Raw genomic sequence first — 17,282 nt, 5'->3', positions numbered from 1 at the left:
ATTTACATATTTGTGTTAGTGGAATGTCAAATATTTACATTTTAAAGTTTGAGAAGGAGAAAAATAGTTCTTAGTCTGCCATTTTGTACTTGTGAAGCAGTTTGCTATTACAAGCTTTTCATATTAGTTTCTGTATGTTATTTATCGCTATAAAGTAAATTACTGCAAAACTTAATGACCTAAAACAACAATAAACATTTATCATGTCACACAGTTTCTGTGGGTCAGAAATTTGGGAGTGGTTTAGCTGTGTGGTTCTGGCGTGGGGTCTCTCAGGAGGCTGCAGTCACCTGCAGGTTTGACTGGACCTGGGGATCCACTTCCAAAGCGTCTCCCTCCAGTATTTGCAGTTAGTGTTGGCAACTGGTGAGAGCCCTCAGTTCTTGGCCATGTGGACCTCTCCTTAGGGCTGCTCGAGTGTCCTTATGACATGGCCTCTGACTTCTCCTAGATCCTAGATAGTAAGGCAAAAGCCTCAATGTGTTTTATTACCAATTGTTGGAAGTCACACACTGATATTTCTACAATATCTTATTGGTCGCAGAGGTCAGTCCTATTCATTGTGGAAGGAGCGTGAATACTGGGAGATAAGAATCACAGAGGGTGATTTTGGAGGCTGACTACATTGGTTTCCCTTATTCATTGTGTTATTTATTTAGCTTTTTTTTTTTTTTTTTTTTTTTGCAGTACGCGGGCCTCTCACTGTTGTGGCCTCTCCCGTTGCGGAGCACAGGCTCCGGATGCGCAGGCTCAGTGGCCATGGCTCACGGGCCCAGCCACTCCGCAGCATGTGGGATCTTCCCGGACCGGGGCACGAACCCGTGTCCCCTGCATCGGCAGGCGGACTCTCAATCACTGCGCCACCAGGGAAGCCCTTTAGCTTGTTTTTGTATATAGTTTCTTTCTTTTTTTTTTTTTTTAAGATTTCAAACATTCAAAAAAGCAGAAGGTCTAATATAAAGAACACCCATATATACCAATCACCTAGACTTAAGAGCTGCTAATAATTTGCTGTGTACTTTGGCAGTTTTTTTCCTGAAACATTTTAAATTAAAAGTACAGACATTGTGACGTTTCACTTATAGTTTTTGCATCTTTAAGAAATAAAGGTATTTTCTTGCAATACCGTAATACCATTGTGACAATAACCAAATTTTTTAAAAATTTATTTATTATTTATTTATTTTTATTTTTGACTACGTTCGGTCTTTGTTGCTGCACCAGGCTTTCTCTGGTTGCGGCGAGCGGGGGCTACCCTTTCTCGCGGTGCCCGGGCTTCTCATTGCGGTGGCTTCTCTTGTTGTGGAGCACGGGCTCTAGGCGCGTGGGCTTCAGTAGTTGTGGCTCGCAGGCTCTAGAGTGCAAGCTCGGTAGTTGTGGCGCACGGGCTTAGTTGCTCTGCGGCATGTGGGATATTCCCAGACCGGGGCACGAACCCGCGTCCCCTGCATCGGCAGGCAGACTCTCAACCACTGCGCCACCAGGGAAGCCCAGTTTTCATCATTTTTCAACTGAAAGATTCCTAACTGATGGAACCTGTGGGATCAGTTGGGAACCGCTGGTTGAAAGCATTGCTTTTTGCTCTCATGTGTGGGCTTACATTTTGTATTATTCACTTCCTTTCCTCCCCAAGCTTTTTCAGGAGAGGAACAACCTATTTACTGCCATTGCATTCCTCACACTGTTTAGCACAGTGCCTGTACTGAGGAAACGCTAAGTGGAGAGGCCGTAGGACTTGCATGGGGGCACTTCGTTCCACCAAGGATTTATGTTCATCTAGCTACGTAACTGCAGCCACCAACTGCTGCTAAGCTTTTGAGGCTGATAACCAAGTGATTATGGGCATCCTGGGAACAAGTGGAGCTGAAATAGCCAACTGAGGACTGGACCAAACAGTATTTTAGGTGCCACAATAAACGATTGGGTTCTCCTTTCAGTGTCCAGAGTAACCTGCTGACAATAGCTAACAAATCAAGGAGTATAATTGACGGAAATAGCAGCTGATTACTAAAGAGCAGCAATAGTTGAGAAATGGCTGATGTCTCAAGGAGGGATGAAGGATAAAAAGAAAGTGAGGAAGCTTTAAAATCCTGATGTGACACTGCTGTGCGAAGCCAGGTGCAGGAACGCACACACCTTGTCACATGAACCCGAACTATCTTCCTCTGTGATGATGTATTCTGAAAGAGTGTATAACCCATGTAGCTGGGGATGCAAGACCGCCTGATGGAAGAGGAGTGTAAGCAGAGAATAGACAAGACCGGTGCAGAGGAAACCAATTGGCAGATCAAGTTGGCCTTCAACTTGGTGCCAGCAGTCTAACTGAAGTATTTCAGAGGGTGTAGTAAACTCATCACTCACCTGGGCTTGGATCGGTAACCTTAAGAATGGTCTGGTTGGTGAATGTATGTGGGTTGGGACTTAGAGATTTAGGAGCAGAGTTGCTGTGGGGAGATACCATAGTAGCAAGGCTTTGTGGGCTGTGGCAGTATAAGCTGCTAGGTTGCTGCTGTTTTAGTTTCTGGACTGTCCATCTGGATTCTAAGGACTGCGCTTACACAGTAGAACGTTAGAAGAGTTGGCTAATGCCCAGTGGGGACATGGATGCCCTGGAGGGCTCACCCAGGGTTTATTGGATGCTAGACTAGACCTTGGGAAGAAGACTCATTCCAGACCCCACCTGCTGGAAAAGATGAGGCTCCCAGCACAGTCTTTATCTTGTATCTTTATGGCTTAGGACCTGGGCAAGGCTGAGTCTCCTCACTTATGTAAATTGCGTATCTTCTTAGCTTGGCTGGATCTGGCATATACTGACCTTCAGGGTTCCTTTTTTTTTTTTTTTTCTTTTTTAACAAAGTTAACCAAGGCTAAGGTTGAAAGACTAGACATGATGAAGTTGATACTTCACCAGTTTCAGCGTCTGTGGTAAAAAATAAATTTCCTGTGATGCATGGGGTTTATTGAGCACCTATTTCTGTGCTAGGCACTTGTAACTGATTCCTGGGAAGTTGCAAATTAGAATTGAAAATAAACAACACAGAAATAATAGACATCTGGGTGCCTACAATAGGAAGGGGTTCTCAGTAATAGACTCTGGGATTAAAAATGTACTGCACAAGAAAGGGGTGGGGTGGGAGGAATTGGGAGACCGGGATTGACACATATACATTATTGATACTATGTATAAAATAGACAACTGATGGGAACATACTGTATAGCACAGGGAACTCTACCTTATGCACTGTGGTAATCTAAATGGGAGGGAAGTCCAAAAGGTAGGTCGATATCTGTATGTTTTTGGCTGATTCATTGTGTTGTGCGGTAGAGGCTAACACAGCCTTGTAAAGCAACCATACTCCAATAGAACTTAATTAAAAAAATGTACTGCACAACTGCATATGAAGAAATGACTGGAGACAACACTAAGGAACAAATTTGGGTGGTACAATTAAATGTAAAAACCCAGAAAGAATGAGAAGTAAAAACATGGGAGGTTTAATTTTTCGTTTCCAAATTTGGGCAAGTCTTGATGAATTATCACAATTGATTTTTCTCCATTGAGAACAAAGGTGAAATCAAAGTACAACATAAACCTCCTATCATGGAGTTGTCATTGGTGTTACACATTTTAGGAATATTGTACAGAAGTACAGGAATGTCCCTGAAGACAAATAGAAGTGATGGAAAGGCTACGAAGTAGGTTTGCAGGGAAAATGATCTCTGTCCCCACTGAGACTTAAATAGGAAAAAAAAATAATAAAAAATTGTGAGAGGAGTATTTGAGAACAAATTTATAACTGAAAGAAGGGCCTGAAAGCCACCAAAATGGCATACTAAGAGGAACACTGGGATTTTCTTCTTGGGAGAGTTTTCAGAAAGGAGTATCATCACCTTCCAATTGTGGCTTCACGTCTTTTCTCCCCAAAGGCCCGTGTACTTGAAACCCCTCCTGGCCCCATAAGAGATGCTTCTATGATCCTGATGAGATTGTGTGCCTTAGAATCACTTCTCCTGGAAAAAAAGACGCTAAAGGGTACTCGAATAAAATATTAAAAATGGTGAAGGACATAACAAAGGCCAGTCAGTTCTTTCTTTTCCCCAGACCCCATAATAGGAGAACAAGGGTTATTTGATGAAATTAAGGAGTAGCAAATTCAGTGCTAATAAAATGGGATAGTCCCTTATATAATTCATTACCATGGGAGATCACAGAGGCAAATTCTGTGGCTGGATTAACTATGGGGCTGGATGATTTTGTGACCACTAAAGATATTTTTACCAGTGATACTGTGGGAGAAGTAATCCTGTCACATTCTCCCAGAGATGGTTTGCAGGGACCTCTCTGTCAAGTGGTGTCTGAAACATGTGAGGGCAAGCCTCGTGGGTTCTAACCTTTGGTGAGGAGTTGTACTAAAAATTAGTTTTTAAGGGGAATGTCCTCAGGTATTCCATTCCTGTCTCAGTCCCACCTTCTCTTGTGGAGATCCAAAAGCCTTTAATCAGAAGCAGTTGGGGTACAGAGTTTCATTATACAAGATGAGGAATTCCTGGAGATCTTTTGTATAGCAATGTGACTATAGTTAACAGTGCTCTGTTGTATACCTTAAATCTGCTAAGAGAGTAGATCTTAAATGTTCTCAGCGTACATAAAAAACAAAAAGAAAAAAGGATACAGTAAATGTGTGAAGCAATAGATAATGTTAATTAGCTTGACTGTGGTGATTATTTCACCGTGTGTACATTTATCAGGACATACACCTTAGATATATACTATTTTTATTTGTCAGCTATACCTCAATCAGGCTGGGGGGGCAAAGTAAGCAGTAAAAAAAAAACAAGAATAAGAAGAAGCAATTTGGAAAGACATCGCCCAGATCATTTCTGGTCTTTGGGAACCCTTAGTTTATTTCTTGAATGCCACCCGCGTGTCAGGTACCTTGCTTGGAGTTTAAAAAGTCTGTTGGGGGGCTTCCCTGGTGGCGCAGTGGTTGAGAGTCCGCGGAGCGGCTGGGCGTGTGAGCCATGAGCAACTGAGCCTGCGCGTCCGGAGCCTGTGTTCCACAACGGGAGAGGCCACAGCAGTGAGAGGCCCGCGTACCGCAAAAAAAAAAAAAAAATCTGTTGGGAATACGAACATCTGGACAAATCAGTGCTATTCAGAATGCACTAAAGATGGACTGTAAGTATTGAAAGCATGGAAGCACAAAGAAGCAAAGGAATAGCTCAACCTGTGTAGTTCAGGGAAGGTTCACAGCGAAGGTGGCAAAGGAACTGTCAGGATCACGGAGGGCATTCCAGGCGGCGGGAGCAAACAGCACACACAGGTCCAGAGACAGCACGATGTGACGTGTCAGTGAACTCCCAGGAGTTCAGGAAGGCTGTGCCTCAGGGTTGGGGTGGGTGGAGAGGGAGAAAATGGCACGTGAGAGAGGATGGAGCCCGATGGTGAAGAGTCCGGGGGTGGCCTGAGACCTCCCTCCCGCAGCAGGGCCTGGGGGTGGGGAGGGGAGCTTCTAGGAGGTGTCATGTGACTGATTAAGGACCACCCCTCAAAGCCTTGCCCTACTGCCTAGGCTTCCCTCTTCTGGCCACTGTCAGCAGTGGCTTGGCGGCCAGCCTTGTATTTCACGCCACTCCTTCAGTAATTTTCACTGTTGGCAGGGAAACAATCTTTACCAGGAACCTAATCACCATTATTAGTAGTTAAAAAAAAAAAGACCTCTCCAGCCTTTGGGTAGAGAGGGGTTGTTACAGGTCTTAGATAAATTGGGAAGAGTCTAGCGTGTCTGTCTGGTCTGACTCTCTAGGGCTCTACCTAGACGCAAATCAGTCTTTGGGTGGAGAAGCGGCAGATTTCATGTCCCTGACCGTAGACTCCCATTTCCTCTGTGAAGCTGGGTCAGCAGACGAGCTGGAAAGCATACAGTGTCTTCAAGGAGCAGATGGATTGAAACATTAAAAATCTGTTTTGTTACAAGATTTTGACTAACAAAATAATTTAACCAGAAAAACGCTCAAACTTTGTTCCTTCTTCAGTGATATTTATTTATTTAATTTTTAAAAATTCTTTTTTTTTGGCCCCACTGCCCAGCTTGTGGGATCTCAGTTCCTTGACCAGGGATTGAACCTGGGCCATGGCAGTGAAAGCTGGGAATCCTAACCACTAGGCCACCGGGGAACTCCCATTCTTCAGTGATACAAGAATATCATTATTAATCACTCAGACTCTAATTTGGAATTTCTATACTGTTAATATTGATAAGAAGAATTGAATGAAAATGAGAGAATGTCTTCGTAGAAACTGGTTTTCTTGGTGGTCTTATCTTTGAGGTGGATGCAAATACTTTATTACTATTATGATATGTGTTGTTACATAGTACAGTATGCATTCAGCAGTTTTCTCCATCACATTGTAAAGAATTGTGTAATTGTGACATGTTTCCTAATGAATCACCTTTCCCACAGCAGTCTTTTTTTTTCTTTTTTTTTAAATAAATTATTTATTTATTTTTGGCTGCATTGGGTCTTCGCTGTGGTAGCACGGGCTCTAGGCACGCGGTCTTCAGTAGCTGTGGCTCACGGGCTCTAGAGCGCACGCTCAGTAGTTGTGGCGCACGGGCTTAGTTGCTCCACGGCATGTGGGATCTTCCTGGACCAGGGTTTGAACCCGTGTCCCCTGCCTTGGCAGGTGGATTCTTAACCACTGTGCCACCAGGGAAGCCCCAGTGCACTAATTTCTAATACACCTGGAAAAATTCTCCTTTGAGGAAAGAATGGGCTGTATCCTATCAGCATCTAGTAGTTATTAATTTTATCAGCAAGGAGGTAGTGATCAAGGATTCCTTTAAGCCCCAATATTAATTCACCTATGTGTTTATTAACCGTTCATTCTCCTGGACTGGACACTCACAAATAAGTCTCTGCTGGCAGAAGTGAGGCCCGTGGCATGAATAGCACATTTTCCGCCATGGTTAGACATATCTGTGTAATGAATCAGTACAGGTTCTTCTAGTTCCAAATGTACTTGATTGTACACGAAGTAGGCCTTTTCATGGCTGGGCTTCCTTCAACGAGGTTAGTTATTTGTAGTTCAGCAAAAAAGAAATAGAAGGCTTAAAAGAGCTTTGCTACTTAGTGATAAATCTATCCTTCCAAGGACCATGTAAAAGCAGGTGAATATGTTTAATAAAACTTTTAAAGTGTTCTTCTTTTGCCTTTAGACCTTAGCTGGATCTCCAAAATACAGGTGAATCAACCGGCAGTTCTGAGGCGTGCAGAGCAAATCCAGGCCCTCAGACCCGTGAAAAAGGAGTGGCAAGTAAGGGCTCTTCCTGAGAATTCTCTCCCTGTAGTTTACAGCCCTGGTCCCTTCCCTTCCCTCAACGCCACGAGATTGAATTTTGCTCAAGATGCATCTAAACTTAAAAGATTGCAGCTGTCCATGACTTATTTTAATAATTCATATATGATGATGATGGGTTGGAGAAAGATAACACATTTATCCAAACAAGTTAAAAATCTTATCACTCTTGAGTGGCAAAGCCACAAATAAATTTGAGGCATCTTTATTCATGAGTGAATTAAATGGCATATTTTCTCAACGTATTTATTCAGTTTTTTAGACATACCTTCTTTGGTTGGCTTCTATTTTAATTTTAAAACCGTAACACCTAAACCTGGTGTGTCCGCTGTTGAGGCCCTGAGGTATGAGTTGACCTTCTTTGACCATCATGTTTACCATACTAATTAATTTTCCTAACTCATTTTTCAAAATTCGAAAAGTGATGTTTCATAGAGTACTTGTGGTCAGCATATTCTTCAGTGTGTACCAATGAAAGACGTGCTGTGCATCTCAGGACTAAAAGGAATTCAGAGTCTGTTTCACAAGTGATTGAATCCTTTAGGATGACAGGTCACATTTTGCTCATCCTTAGAAATAATCTGATTGAAAAGATAAAAGGCATTCATCAGAATGAGTTGTGAAATATGAATATTGTTTAAAAATTATAATTGGATTAAACTGAAAAAACACAAAAAACAAAGAAGATGGAGACTCTTTTTACAGTGTCTCATTCCAGACCCCAGGCTGGAGGTAAAATGTACGATAGAAACTCTTGTTCCCAAGTTCTCCCCTAGCGGGTGGCCCTCTGAGGCTCCTTGTGAATGAAATGGAAAAGTCACATGTGGGGAGACTTGATCTATTAGGGATTTCAATTTGGGTTATCTATGGGAGAAAAACATTTATAAGCTATTTTCTCCCCTTTTATTTTATTCTATGTAACATTCATCTTTTTGGTCACTGTTGAGCATATATCAGAGCATATGCCTTAGAACAGCATAGACAAGAGATTTTAGCACCCATATGTGCCTAATGGTTCTTTACTAACTAACTGGGTTGGAGATTAATTATTTTTTTAAACCTTGTTTTTAACTTTTCTTCAAACCAGGCTGCCTGGCTCCTGAAAGCTGTTACCTTTATAGATCTTACTACACTTTCGGGCGATGACACATCTTCCAACATTCAAAGGCTCTGTTATAAAGCCAAGTATCCAATCTGGGAAGATCTCTTAAAAGCTTTAAATATGCACGATAAAGGTAATGTGTACAGTCTGTCTGGTGTTTACCTTTTTTACAATAACAGTCACTAAATCTAAGAGGGCTTAAGATTCAGCTGTTAAAATGATGGTAGCAATAAAATCCATGATAGAATTGTGTACATAGAGAAATAATTGAGATTCTTCTCTGAAAAGCAGCAGAGGAAGAATCTGAGTCTCATTTTTAGGTCAGTTCTTTCCCATCATGGATTAAAGTTGCCAGTATTGAGTTTCTTTATTTTTCTTTCTAGTTCTTCAGTTTTGGAAGTTTTCTATTTAGTGACTCTCAAGTACTGATTCTGATTCCCTAGCCACATATGAAAAAGCCAGGCTCATTACTTAATAATCACACCTCATACATAAAGTATTTTCTGTGAGTAAATGAAATACTTTTGAGAATAAAATACAAATGGGAAATATTGCAAGCTTGTATATGAGGTTAGATCTTTTGAAAAAAAGTTACACTCACTCTCTTCGTATACATGAAAGAAAAGACTTTCTAAAGTTGCCGTAAGTTTAGAATCTTAACATTTTAGAAATGGAGGAGATTTTAAGAGTCAATGCCCTTGTTTCTAAATGAGGAAACTTGAGACCTGGAAGGCAAAGTAGTATTTCCAGGACAATGTGTGTTGTTACTCAATGGGCTGGTTTTAGGAACCAGATCTAAACCATGAAGGGATCCTTCGTGGTTCCCAGGCGCCTGTCTATAATGAATGCAGCTAGAGATGCTGCATTGGCCCAATGCAGGTATTTTATCCCAAATAGTTTGTAGATAACTTATAGACCTAAACAAACCTACAGCTTTTGAAAAGTAGTATTTTTCTTTTGAGTTGACAATAAAACACCTACCATTTATACCACTTAAAAGCAACAGCTTTATATGAGTCTTATGCTATTGTTTTACAGTGGCTATTTGATTTTTCAATTTAAGATCTTATTCCTCAAAATGAGGGCTTCAGATCCAGATTTTATTATTTTCTGCAAAAGAGGGAATAGAATTAGTTAAATGTCGTTTTGCTAAACAGGTGTAACTTGTTTTATTGCACTTTGCAGATACTATGTGTTTTACAAATTGAAGGTTTGTGGCACCCCTGCATTGAGCAAGTTTATCGGCGCTGTTTTTCCAACAGCATTTGCTCACTTCATGTCTCTGTCACATATTGATAATTCTTGCAGTATTTCAGACTTTTTTTTTTTTTTTTTTTTTGCTGTACGCGGGCCTCTCACTGTTGTGGCCTCTCCCATTGTGGAGCACAGGCTCTGGACGCGCAGGCTCAGCGGCCATGGCCCACGGGCCCAGCCACTCTGCGGCATGTGGGATCTTCCTGGACCGGGGCACGAACCCGTGTCCCCTGCATCGGCAGGCGGACTCCCAACCACTGCGCCACCAGGGAAGCCCCTCAGACTTTTTCATCATTGTTATATTTGTTATGGTGATCTGTGATCAGTGATGTTTGATGTTACCATTGTAATTCTTCGGCATTTTTTAGCAATAAAATATTTTTAAATTAAGGTATGTACGTTTTTTAGACATAATGCTATTGCACAGTTAATGGGCTACAGTATAGTATAAACGTAACTTTTATATGCACTAGGAAACCAAAAAATTCCCGTGACTCACTTTATTGTGATATTCGCTTTATTGCGGTGGTCTGGAACTGAACCTGCACTATCTCCAGGGTCTGCCTGTACTACCCTGTAAGGTTCACTTACATTTTTCTTCATCCGCTGTCCTGAATGCTGTAAAAACCTGGATTTTATTATCTGCATGAAATAAAACAGTTTCATTGGATCAAGGCCACCAAGTTTACTATTTAGGAATTTTTTTACAAATGGCACTATGTTAACCTCCAAGAACAATGTATCAAAAATATTTTTTTCTAGTGCTTGCTTTGGCAGCACATATACTAAAATTGGAACGATACAGAGATTAGGATGGCCCCTGTGCAACGATGACACGCAAATTCGTGAAGCGTTGCCTATTTTTTTTTTAAAAAAGAGTTAAACATAAAACATGACACCGTAAAACTAGAAGAGAGCATAGGCAAAATATTTTCTGACATAAACTGTACCAATGTTTTCTTAGGGCAGTCTCCCAAGGCAATAGAAATAAAAACAAAAATAGACAAATGGGACCTGATCAAACCTGCAGGCTTTTGCACAGCAAAAGAAACCATAAAAATGACAATAACAACAAAAACAAAAACAAAAAGACAACGTATGGAATGAGAGAAAGTACTTTCAAATGATGTAACAGACAGGGGTTTAATCTCCAAGATATACAAACAACTCATACATCCCAACAACAGAAAAACAAACAACCCAATTGAAAAATGGGCAGAAGACCTTAATAGACATTTCTCCAAAGAAGACATACAGATGGCCAGTAGGCACATGAAAAGATGCACACCATCACTAATTATTAGAGAAATGCAAATCAGAACTACAATGAGGTATCACCTCACGCCAGTCAGAATGGCCTTCTTCAAAGAGTCTACACATAACAAATGCTAGAGAGAGTGTGGAGAAAAGGGAACACTCCTACACTGTTGGTGGGAATGTAAGTTGGTGCAGCCACTATGGAAAACAGTGTGGAGGTTCCTCAGAAAACTAAAACTAGAATTACTGTATGATCCAGCAATCCCACCCCTGGGCATATACCCAGACAAAACTATAATTCAAAAAGGTACATGCATCCCTATGTTCATAGCAGCACTATTCATAATAACCAAAACATGGAAACAACCAAAATGTCCATTGACAGATGAATGGATAAAGAAGATGTGGTACATACATACAATGGAACACTACTCAGCCATAAAAAGAACAAAATAATGCTATTTGCAGCAACTTGGATGCAACAAGAGATTATCATTCTAAGTTAGAAAGACAAGTATTACATGACATCACTTATATGTGGAATCTAAAATATGGTACAGATGAACCTATCTACAGAACAGAAACAGACTCATGGACATAGAGAACAGACTTGTGGTTGCCAAGGGGGAGGGGATGGGGGAGAGAAGGACTGGGAGTTTGGGATTAGCAGATGCAAACTATGAATATATAGGATGCATAAACAACAAGGTCCTACTTTATAACACAGGGAACTTTATTCAATATACTGTGATAAACCATAATGGAAAAGAATATTAAAAAAAGAATGTCTATATGTGTATAACTGAGTCACTTTGCTGTGCAGCAGAGATGGGCACAACATTGTAAGTCAACTATACTTCAATTAAAAAGTATAATAGAATTTAAAAATATATATATATTTTATTCTGTAACCGTGATGATGAGAAAATGATCCATGTTGTCAAGAGCCAGAAGGGAATGTGGAAAGTAAAAACCTTTTAATTTGTTGCAGCATCGTAGGGGAATTATTTTTTCTCTCATTTTGATTTCCGCCAATGTTGAAGTATAAATAATAATTAAAAGCATATTGTGTGACTTGAACTTCACATAAACTAGGCTGTTATGATTTCTTTCTTCATAGGCATTACTGCAGCTGCCGTTTGTGTTTATCCTGCCCGGGTATGTGATGCAGTAAAAGCACTGAAGGCTGCAGGCTGTGATATCCCAGTGGCATCAGGTAAAATTTGTGGCTTCTGTTGTCGTTTTATCAACATGTTTCCAGTTCTTCAACTCAGACACTTCGGGGTATTATCTCTGTAGTTTTATACTATGATTTTAATTAGTTTTATATATTTAATTGGTTGTATTTATCTATTATTTTCAAATTTATTAATTGCCTGTATTAATTGCCTATATTGTATATGTATTATATATATATATTATATATGTATGCCTGTATTATATATGTATTAATTCCTAAGAATATAGAACTGTATCTCTGTCCTTAAAGGAAACTTAGCTGTTTAGGAGGAATAGTCAAGTTTTAAAAAAAATTGTAACACAGGACATGTAATATTATTTATATGTAAAATATAACAATAAAGATATGCAGAAGGTAGAGTTGTAACTCTGAGTGGGTAGTGATTTATTCTGCAGAGGTTGATGACACTCAGTGGGTAGGCGGATGCTTCATAGCGGAGATGGTAAGACCCCTGCATTGGGTCTTAAGGTTAAGGACGAGTTTAGAGAGTTGATAAGCTAAGGAATGGCATTTTAGACAGAGGAACTAGCACATGTGAAGGTGCAGTAGCACAGTTCAGGGAACTGAAAGGGGTTTGCAGTTGTTGGATCCTAAGGTAGGACAAAGGCGGAGCTTGGGGGTTGAAGCTGGAGAGGTAGATTGGGGCCAGATCCCATGGGGAAACCATACCAGGCTGTGGCATCTGGGTTTTATTTTGGTGACGGGGAAGATACCAAAAGATGTTAAGCAGAGACATACCATGATCCACCTCATGACGTAGTTAAGTTAGGGGATGGTAGTGGACAAATTATAGAGGGGTGAAATGGAGTTAGTTAGACTCATCACAGGCCACGTGGGAGATGATGAGAGCCACCCCCAAGCCTGAAAGATAAAGAAAAGAGAGTGTGTTCAAGAGTTTTTGACTTAAGATAGATGTAGGGACTTACCTGGTGGTCCAGTGCGTAAGAATCCGTGCTCCCAGTGCAGGGGGCCCGGGTTCGAACCCTGGTCATGGAACTAGATCCCACATGCTGCAACACAAGGCAGTAAAGATCCGGCGCAGCCAAATAAATAAATATTAAAAAGAAAAAAGAGTTACTGACTTAAGATAGATGCGGTAGGAGAACGAGGCATGAGGGAGGGAAAAGTCTTACTCAAAGCTTCCCTGTATGTGTGTGTGTGTATTTACATATGGATAGATACCTATAAAATTAGATTCTCCTTTTAAAAGGTATTAGAGGAATATCCTGGTGCTTTAAAGAAGGAAGCTAAGAAAATCATTATTTTATTAGGGATACATCAAAAGAAACAGACTATACAGTATTTATACACAACCTATTTGTGAAGATTCCCAGAGTATTTGGCAGCTAGCTACACCTTTATCAACCTTCATTTTTCATTAGCCTCAGTCAATTCAGCTTTTCCTTTATACAACAGGGAAACATGCTTTCCTCTAAGGTAACATACCCAAGGAATTTAATAACATCAAGGAAACATGAAAGGTTATCTTCAGACACAGGAATGGAATTAATGATGAGCATGTTAAAAATGTTAATACTTTTTCCAAAGTGTCATTGTGTGTTTATTTTCCTTTTGTTTATGCATGGCCCTGCTCTTCCCAGTTTACCCCTGCCCCAGTTTTGTGGACGAATTAGGTGCTTTTCCATCGTGCAACATCTCCCCTTTATTCTCATCTGCTTGGCTGTTCATTTTAAAATGGGCAGTGGGAGGAACCTATATTACAGTTTGGTTACAGCAGCTCTAAATGTGAATGAGTAAATCATGACAGTGATAGCCAACTTGGTCATGAGTAGGATCCAGAATTAATGAGTGTCCATCAAGACAGGGCTGTAGCTACTATCTTATGACTTTCACTTTGACGATGACATATCTTCTTAATTGCTATTTACTTAAAGCACCCCCATGAGCATCTCTGTAGCAACTTAATTTCAGGTCTTCCAAAGGACATAATACTAATATTTATCCTAACGTCAGTACTATATAAAGTTGCATTCAGTTTCTTTACACTTCACTTTGCAAGGTAGGCATGAAGTTCTGAAGTGTCATTCATGCTTTGGTCTAAACGCTAATTTTTTTGGTCTGAAATTCTTTGATGAGGTACTGACCAATTGAAATTTGTCTCCCTCCCTCCCTCTCTCCCTCCCTCCCTCCCTCACTACCTTCCTTCCTTTCTTTTTTTTTTTTTTCTTCTTTCTCTACTAGTGGCCACTGGCTTTCCAGCTGGGCAGACTCATTTAAAAACACGATTAGAAGAGATCAGATTGGCTGTGGAAGATGGAGCTTCAGAAATTGACGTGGTAATTAACAGGACCTTGGTGCTGACAGGCCAGTGGGAAGGTAAGTACACACACATCCTTACCCAAGAGGGAGACTTGGTTCTTCCCTGGTCAGTCAGATGGCAAGGATCTGATAAGAGGCAGCATGGTGTGGAAGTCACTGTTCTAGATTACAAGTCACTAGATCAGAGGGTGAATTGAGAAAACTCAACCAAGATTGCTCATCCTGCCCACCTGCATGGACTTTTTAGATCCCTTTAGGTGATTAGTTATTTCCATGCAGTGGATTATTAACTTTATTCTATTCTCTACTGTTTTGCTACTCAATACAAAAATCACTCCAGGCAAGTCTTTTATGCAGAGTTTATTTTAATATGATGGAGGAAGCTTCCCTTTTTTATGTTAATCTTTGTGGATTTGGAGGATGTGGGATTATTAATTAGTCTGCTAAGTCTGTTTTTACTCCTGTTCTTGAACGTAGCTCCTCTGGGTATTATTACTTATTCATCTTCGAGATTCATGATTTACTATCATGTCAATTACAATAGGACATTTCCCATTCCAGTAACAAGCTATTATTTTTTTGAAGGAATTGATTTTACCTCTGCCTTAAATGTATTTTGTATACTTAGAGATTGTTGATAGCTAAAATAAGTACAATTATGTATTTCAAAAAAATCATTGTAACAAGTAGTTTAACTAAAAATTTTTAACAGTCATAGGATAAAGCCAGAATAATGTGTTGTCTCTTTAGATATGTGAATATCAAATAATTGGCATATTTTATTCTAATTACAAAGGTTATACCTTCTTGCTGTTAAAAACAAAAGTTCTAACCAGTAATAAAGAAGTGGATGTTCTACATCATCTCATCCCCTACAAATAACCCTTGATAACACTACAGTGCACAACTTTCCAAACTTTTTTCTCTTCATATACACACATGCAACTCCCATCCTTCTGTTAAGTTTAAAATCAAAATTTTTTAAAAGTGAAAAAATTAAAAATAGGATTATATTTAATGTATTTTTTCTTAACTTACCTATTGGTCTTGCCAATATCTCATAGATATCTATGACTATCCATCAACCCATCTATCTCATCTTCTGTAAATTCTAATTCCATTGTTTATCCATTAAGAATTGCTTTTGGTTATAGAGCAACAAAGATTCAGTCAGTGGTTTAAACGCTCAAGGATTTACTCTCTCACATAAAGTTGGGAAGTAGGTATTTCAGGGGTTTTATGAAATACAAAGTTCTTGGAGACCTGGACTACTTTTATCTTCCACTTCCAAAGAGTGTGGCTTCTGTCCTCATACTCAAGGACACTCCATTGTCTGTGATGGCTTTTGAAGCTCCAGCTTTTACATTCATCTCCCAGACAACAGGAAATAGGGGCTTGTCCTGTCCCCAAATCTCACACACCATCTTTGCTTACACTTCATTGGCCCTAAGTGAGTTCCATGGCCAGGCTTGGCTGCAAGTGAAGCTGGAAAAGGTAGTCTTTTGGCTTGGAATATTAGCTACATTCCCATACATTCTTTTTTTCTTTTTTTTTTTTTAATTTATTTATTTTTGGATGCTCTGGGTCTTTGTTGCTGCGTGCGGGCTCTCTCTAGTTGCTGCAAGCGGGGGCTACTCTTCATTGTGGTGCGCGAGCTTCTCACTGTGATGGCTTCTCTTGTTGCAGAGCACGGGCTCTAGGTGAGCGGGTTTCAGTAGTTGTGGCACACGGGCTCAGTAGTTGTGGCTCATGGGCTCTAGAGTGCAGGCTCACTAGTTGTGGCACATGGACTTAGTTGCTTTGCAACATGTGGGATCTTCCCGGACCAGGGCTCAAACCCGTGTCCCCTGCATTGGCAGGCAGATTCTCGACCACTGTGCCTCCAGGGAAGTCCCCCCATACATACTTAATATGTTAGATGGTGCACATTTCTGTGCCTTAACGGAAAGGAGTTGGCAGGGAAAGAGAGTGGGCTGCGTGAGCCAAACAGGATGTGATCATAAAAAGCCTCACAGCAAAGGGTGAGGCAAAACAACAATAACAACAAGTGTTTAAATAAAAAGATTTATGAAGTCAAAAGGCACAGCTGTCTGGACCGTGAGCTATGAGGCAGGTCATCTCAGAGATGCCAGTAGCCCCTAGGAGCATCCCTGTATTCCAGGAGAATCCAGTCACTAGTACAGCAATTCTGAAGGATCTAGGAAAAAAAATGTCAGGCCATTCCCATTGCCTGATACTCCCATCTGTACTTACCAACATTTTTTAAGCCTTGCCAGGTTTAAATTCTTGACAGTTCACAAATATCTTTTTGTTCTTTTGATTTTTGGTCCTTTTCTTATAATTCATGTGTGCCTTGGGCAGTTGCAGTCATTCTTAAATGGCTTATTTTAAGTAGATGTCCCTTGTCCCTGTGTATTAATTCTGCTTGTCAGTTCCTTGTCATAGATTTCAGTTAAGATTTAAGGCCTAGAGTAAGAAAAAAATGAGTAAGCATAATAACTTAAAACAAATCTAGAAATAAACTCTATGTCATTTAGTTGGATAAAAAACTATGTCCTTTGTCTTTTATTAAGTAGTTACAGACATAGAAGTGTAGTTTATATTATAACTTGTGCTCTTGTCTCTAGAATACTACTAATTGGAAAATAAAATACAATAGGAGATGAGATTTGATGTAACTGCCTTTCCCTTAATGAACTAGGAATGGTTGTTTTTAAGAACTGATAATTTCCCAATAACAGACATTCATGCAAAATATAATAACACATCTTTGTCCCAGACCATACTTT

The 17,282-nt window shown here is 40.1% G+C and overlaps 1 protein-coding gene across 1 annotated transcript in view; it reads left to right on the top strand.

Moving 5' to 3' along the window:
• Positions 1–17,282, top strand: part of DERA (deoxyribose-phosphate aldolase) — a 103,233-nt gene that overhangs the window by 21,306 nt on the left and 64,645 nt on the right. The window contains exons 2-5 of the mRNA XM_082634934.1: positions 7,221–7,318; positions 8,448–8,595; positions 12,094–12,189; positions 14,416–14,550. Coding sequence (XP_082491060.1) covers positions 7,221–7,318; positions 8,448–8,595; positions 12,094–12,189; positions 14,416–14,550 — 477 coding nt within the window. The remainder of the gene's footprint in view (positions 1–7,220; positions 7,319–8,447; positions 8,596–12,093; positions 12,190–14,415; positions 14,551–17,282) is intronic.

This window comes from Mesoplodon mirus (genome assembly GCF_964341445.2).
Source record: "Mesoplodon mirus genome assembly, chromosome: 11".
Classification (NCBI taxonomy): domain Eukaryota; kingdom Metazoa; phylum Chordata; class Mammalia; order Artiodactyla; family Ziphiidae; genus Mesoplodon; species Mesoplodon mirus.
This window is presented reverse-complemented; position numbering and strand designations above follow the sequence as displayed.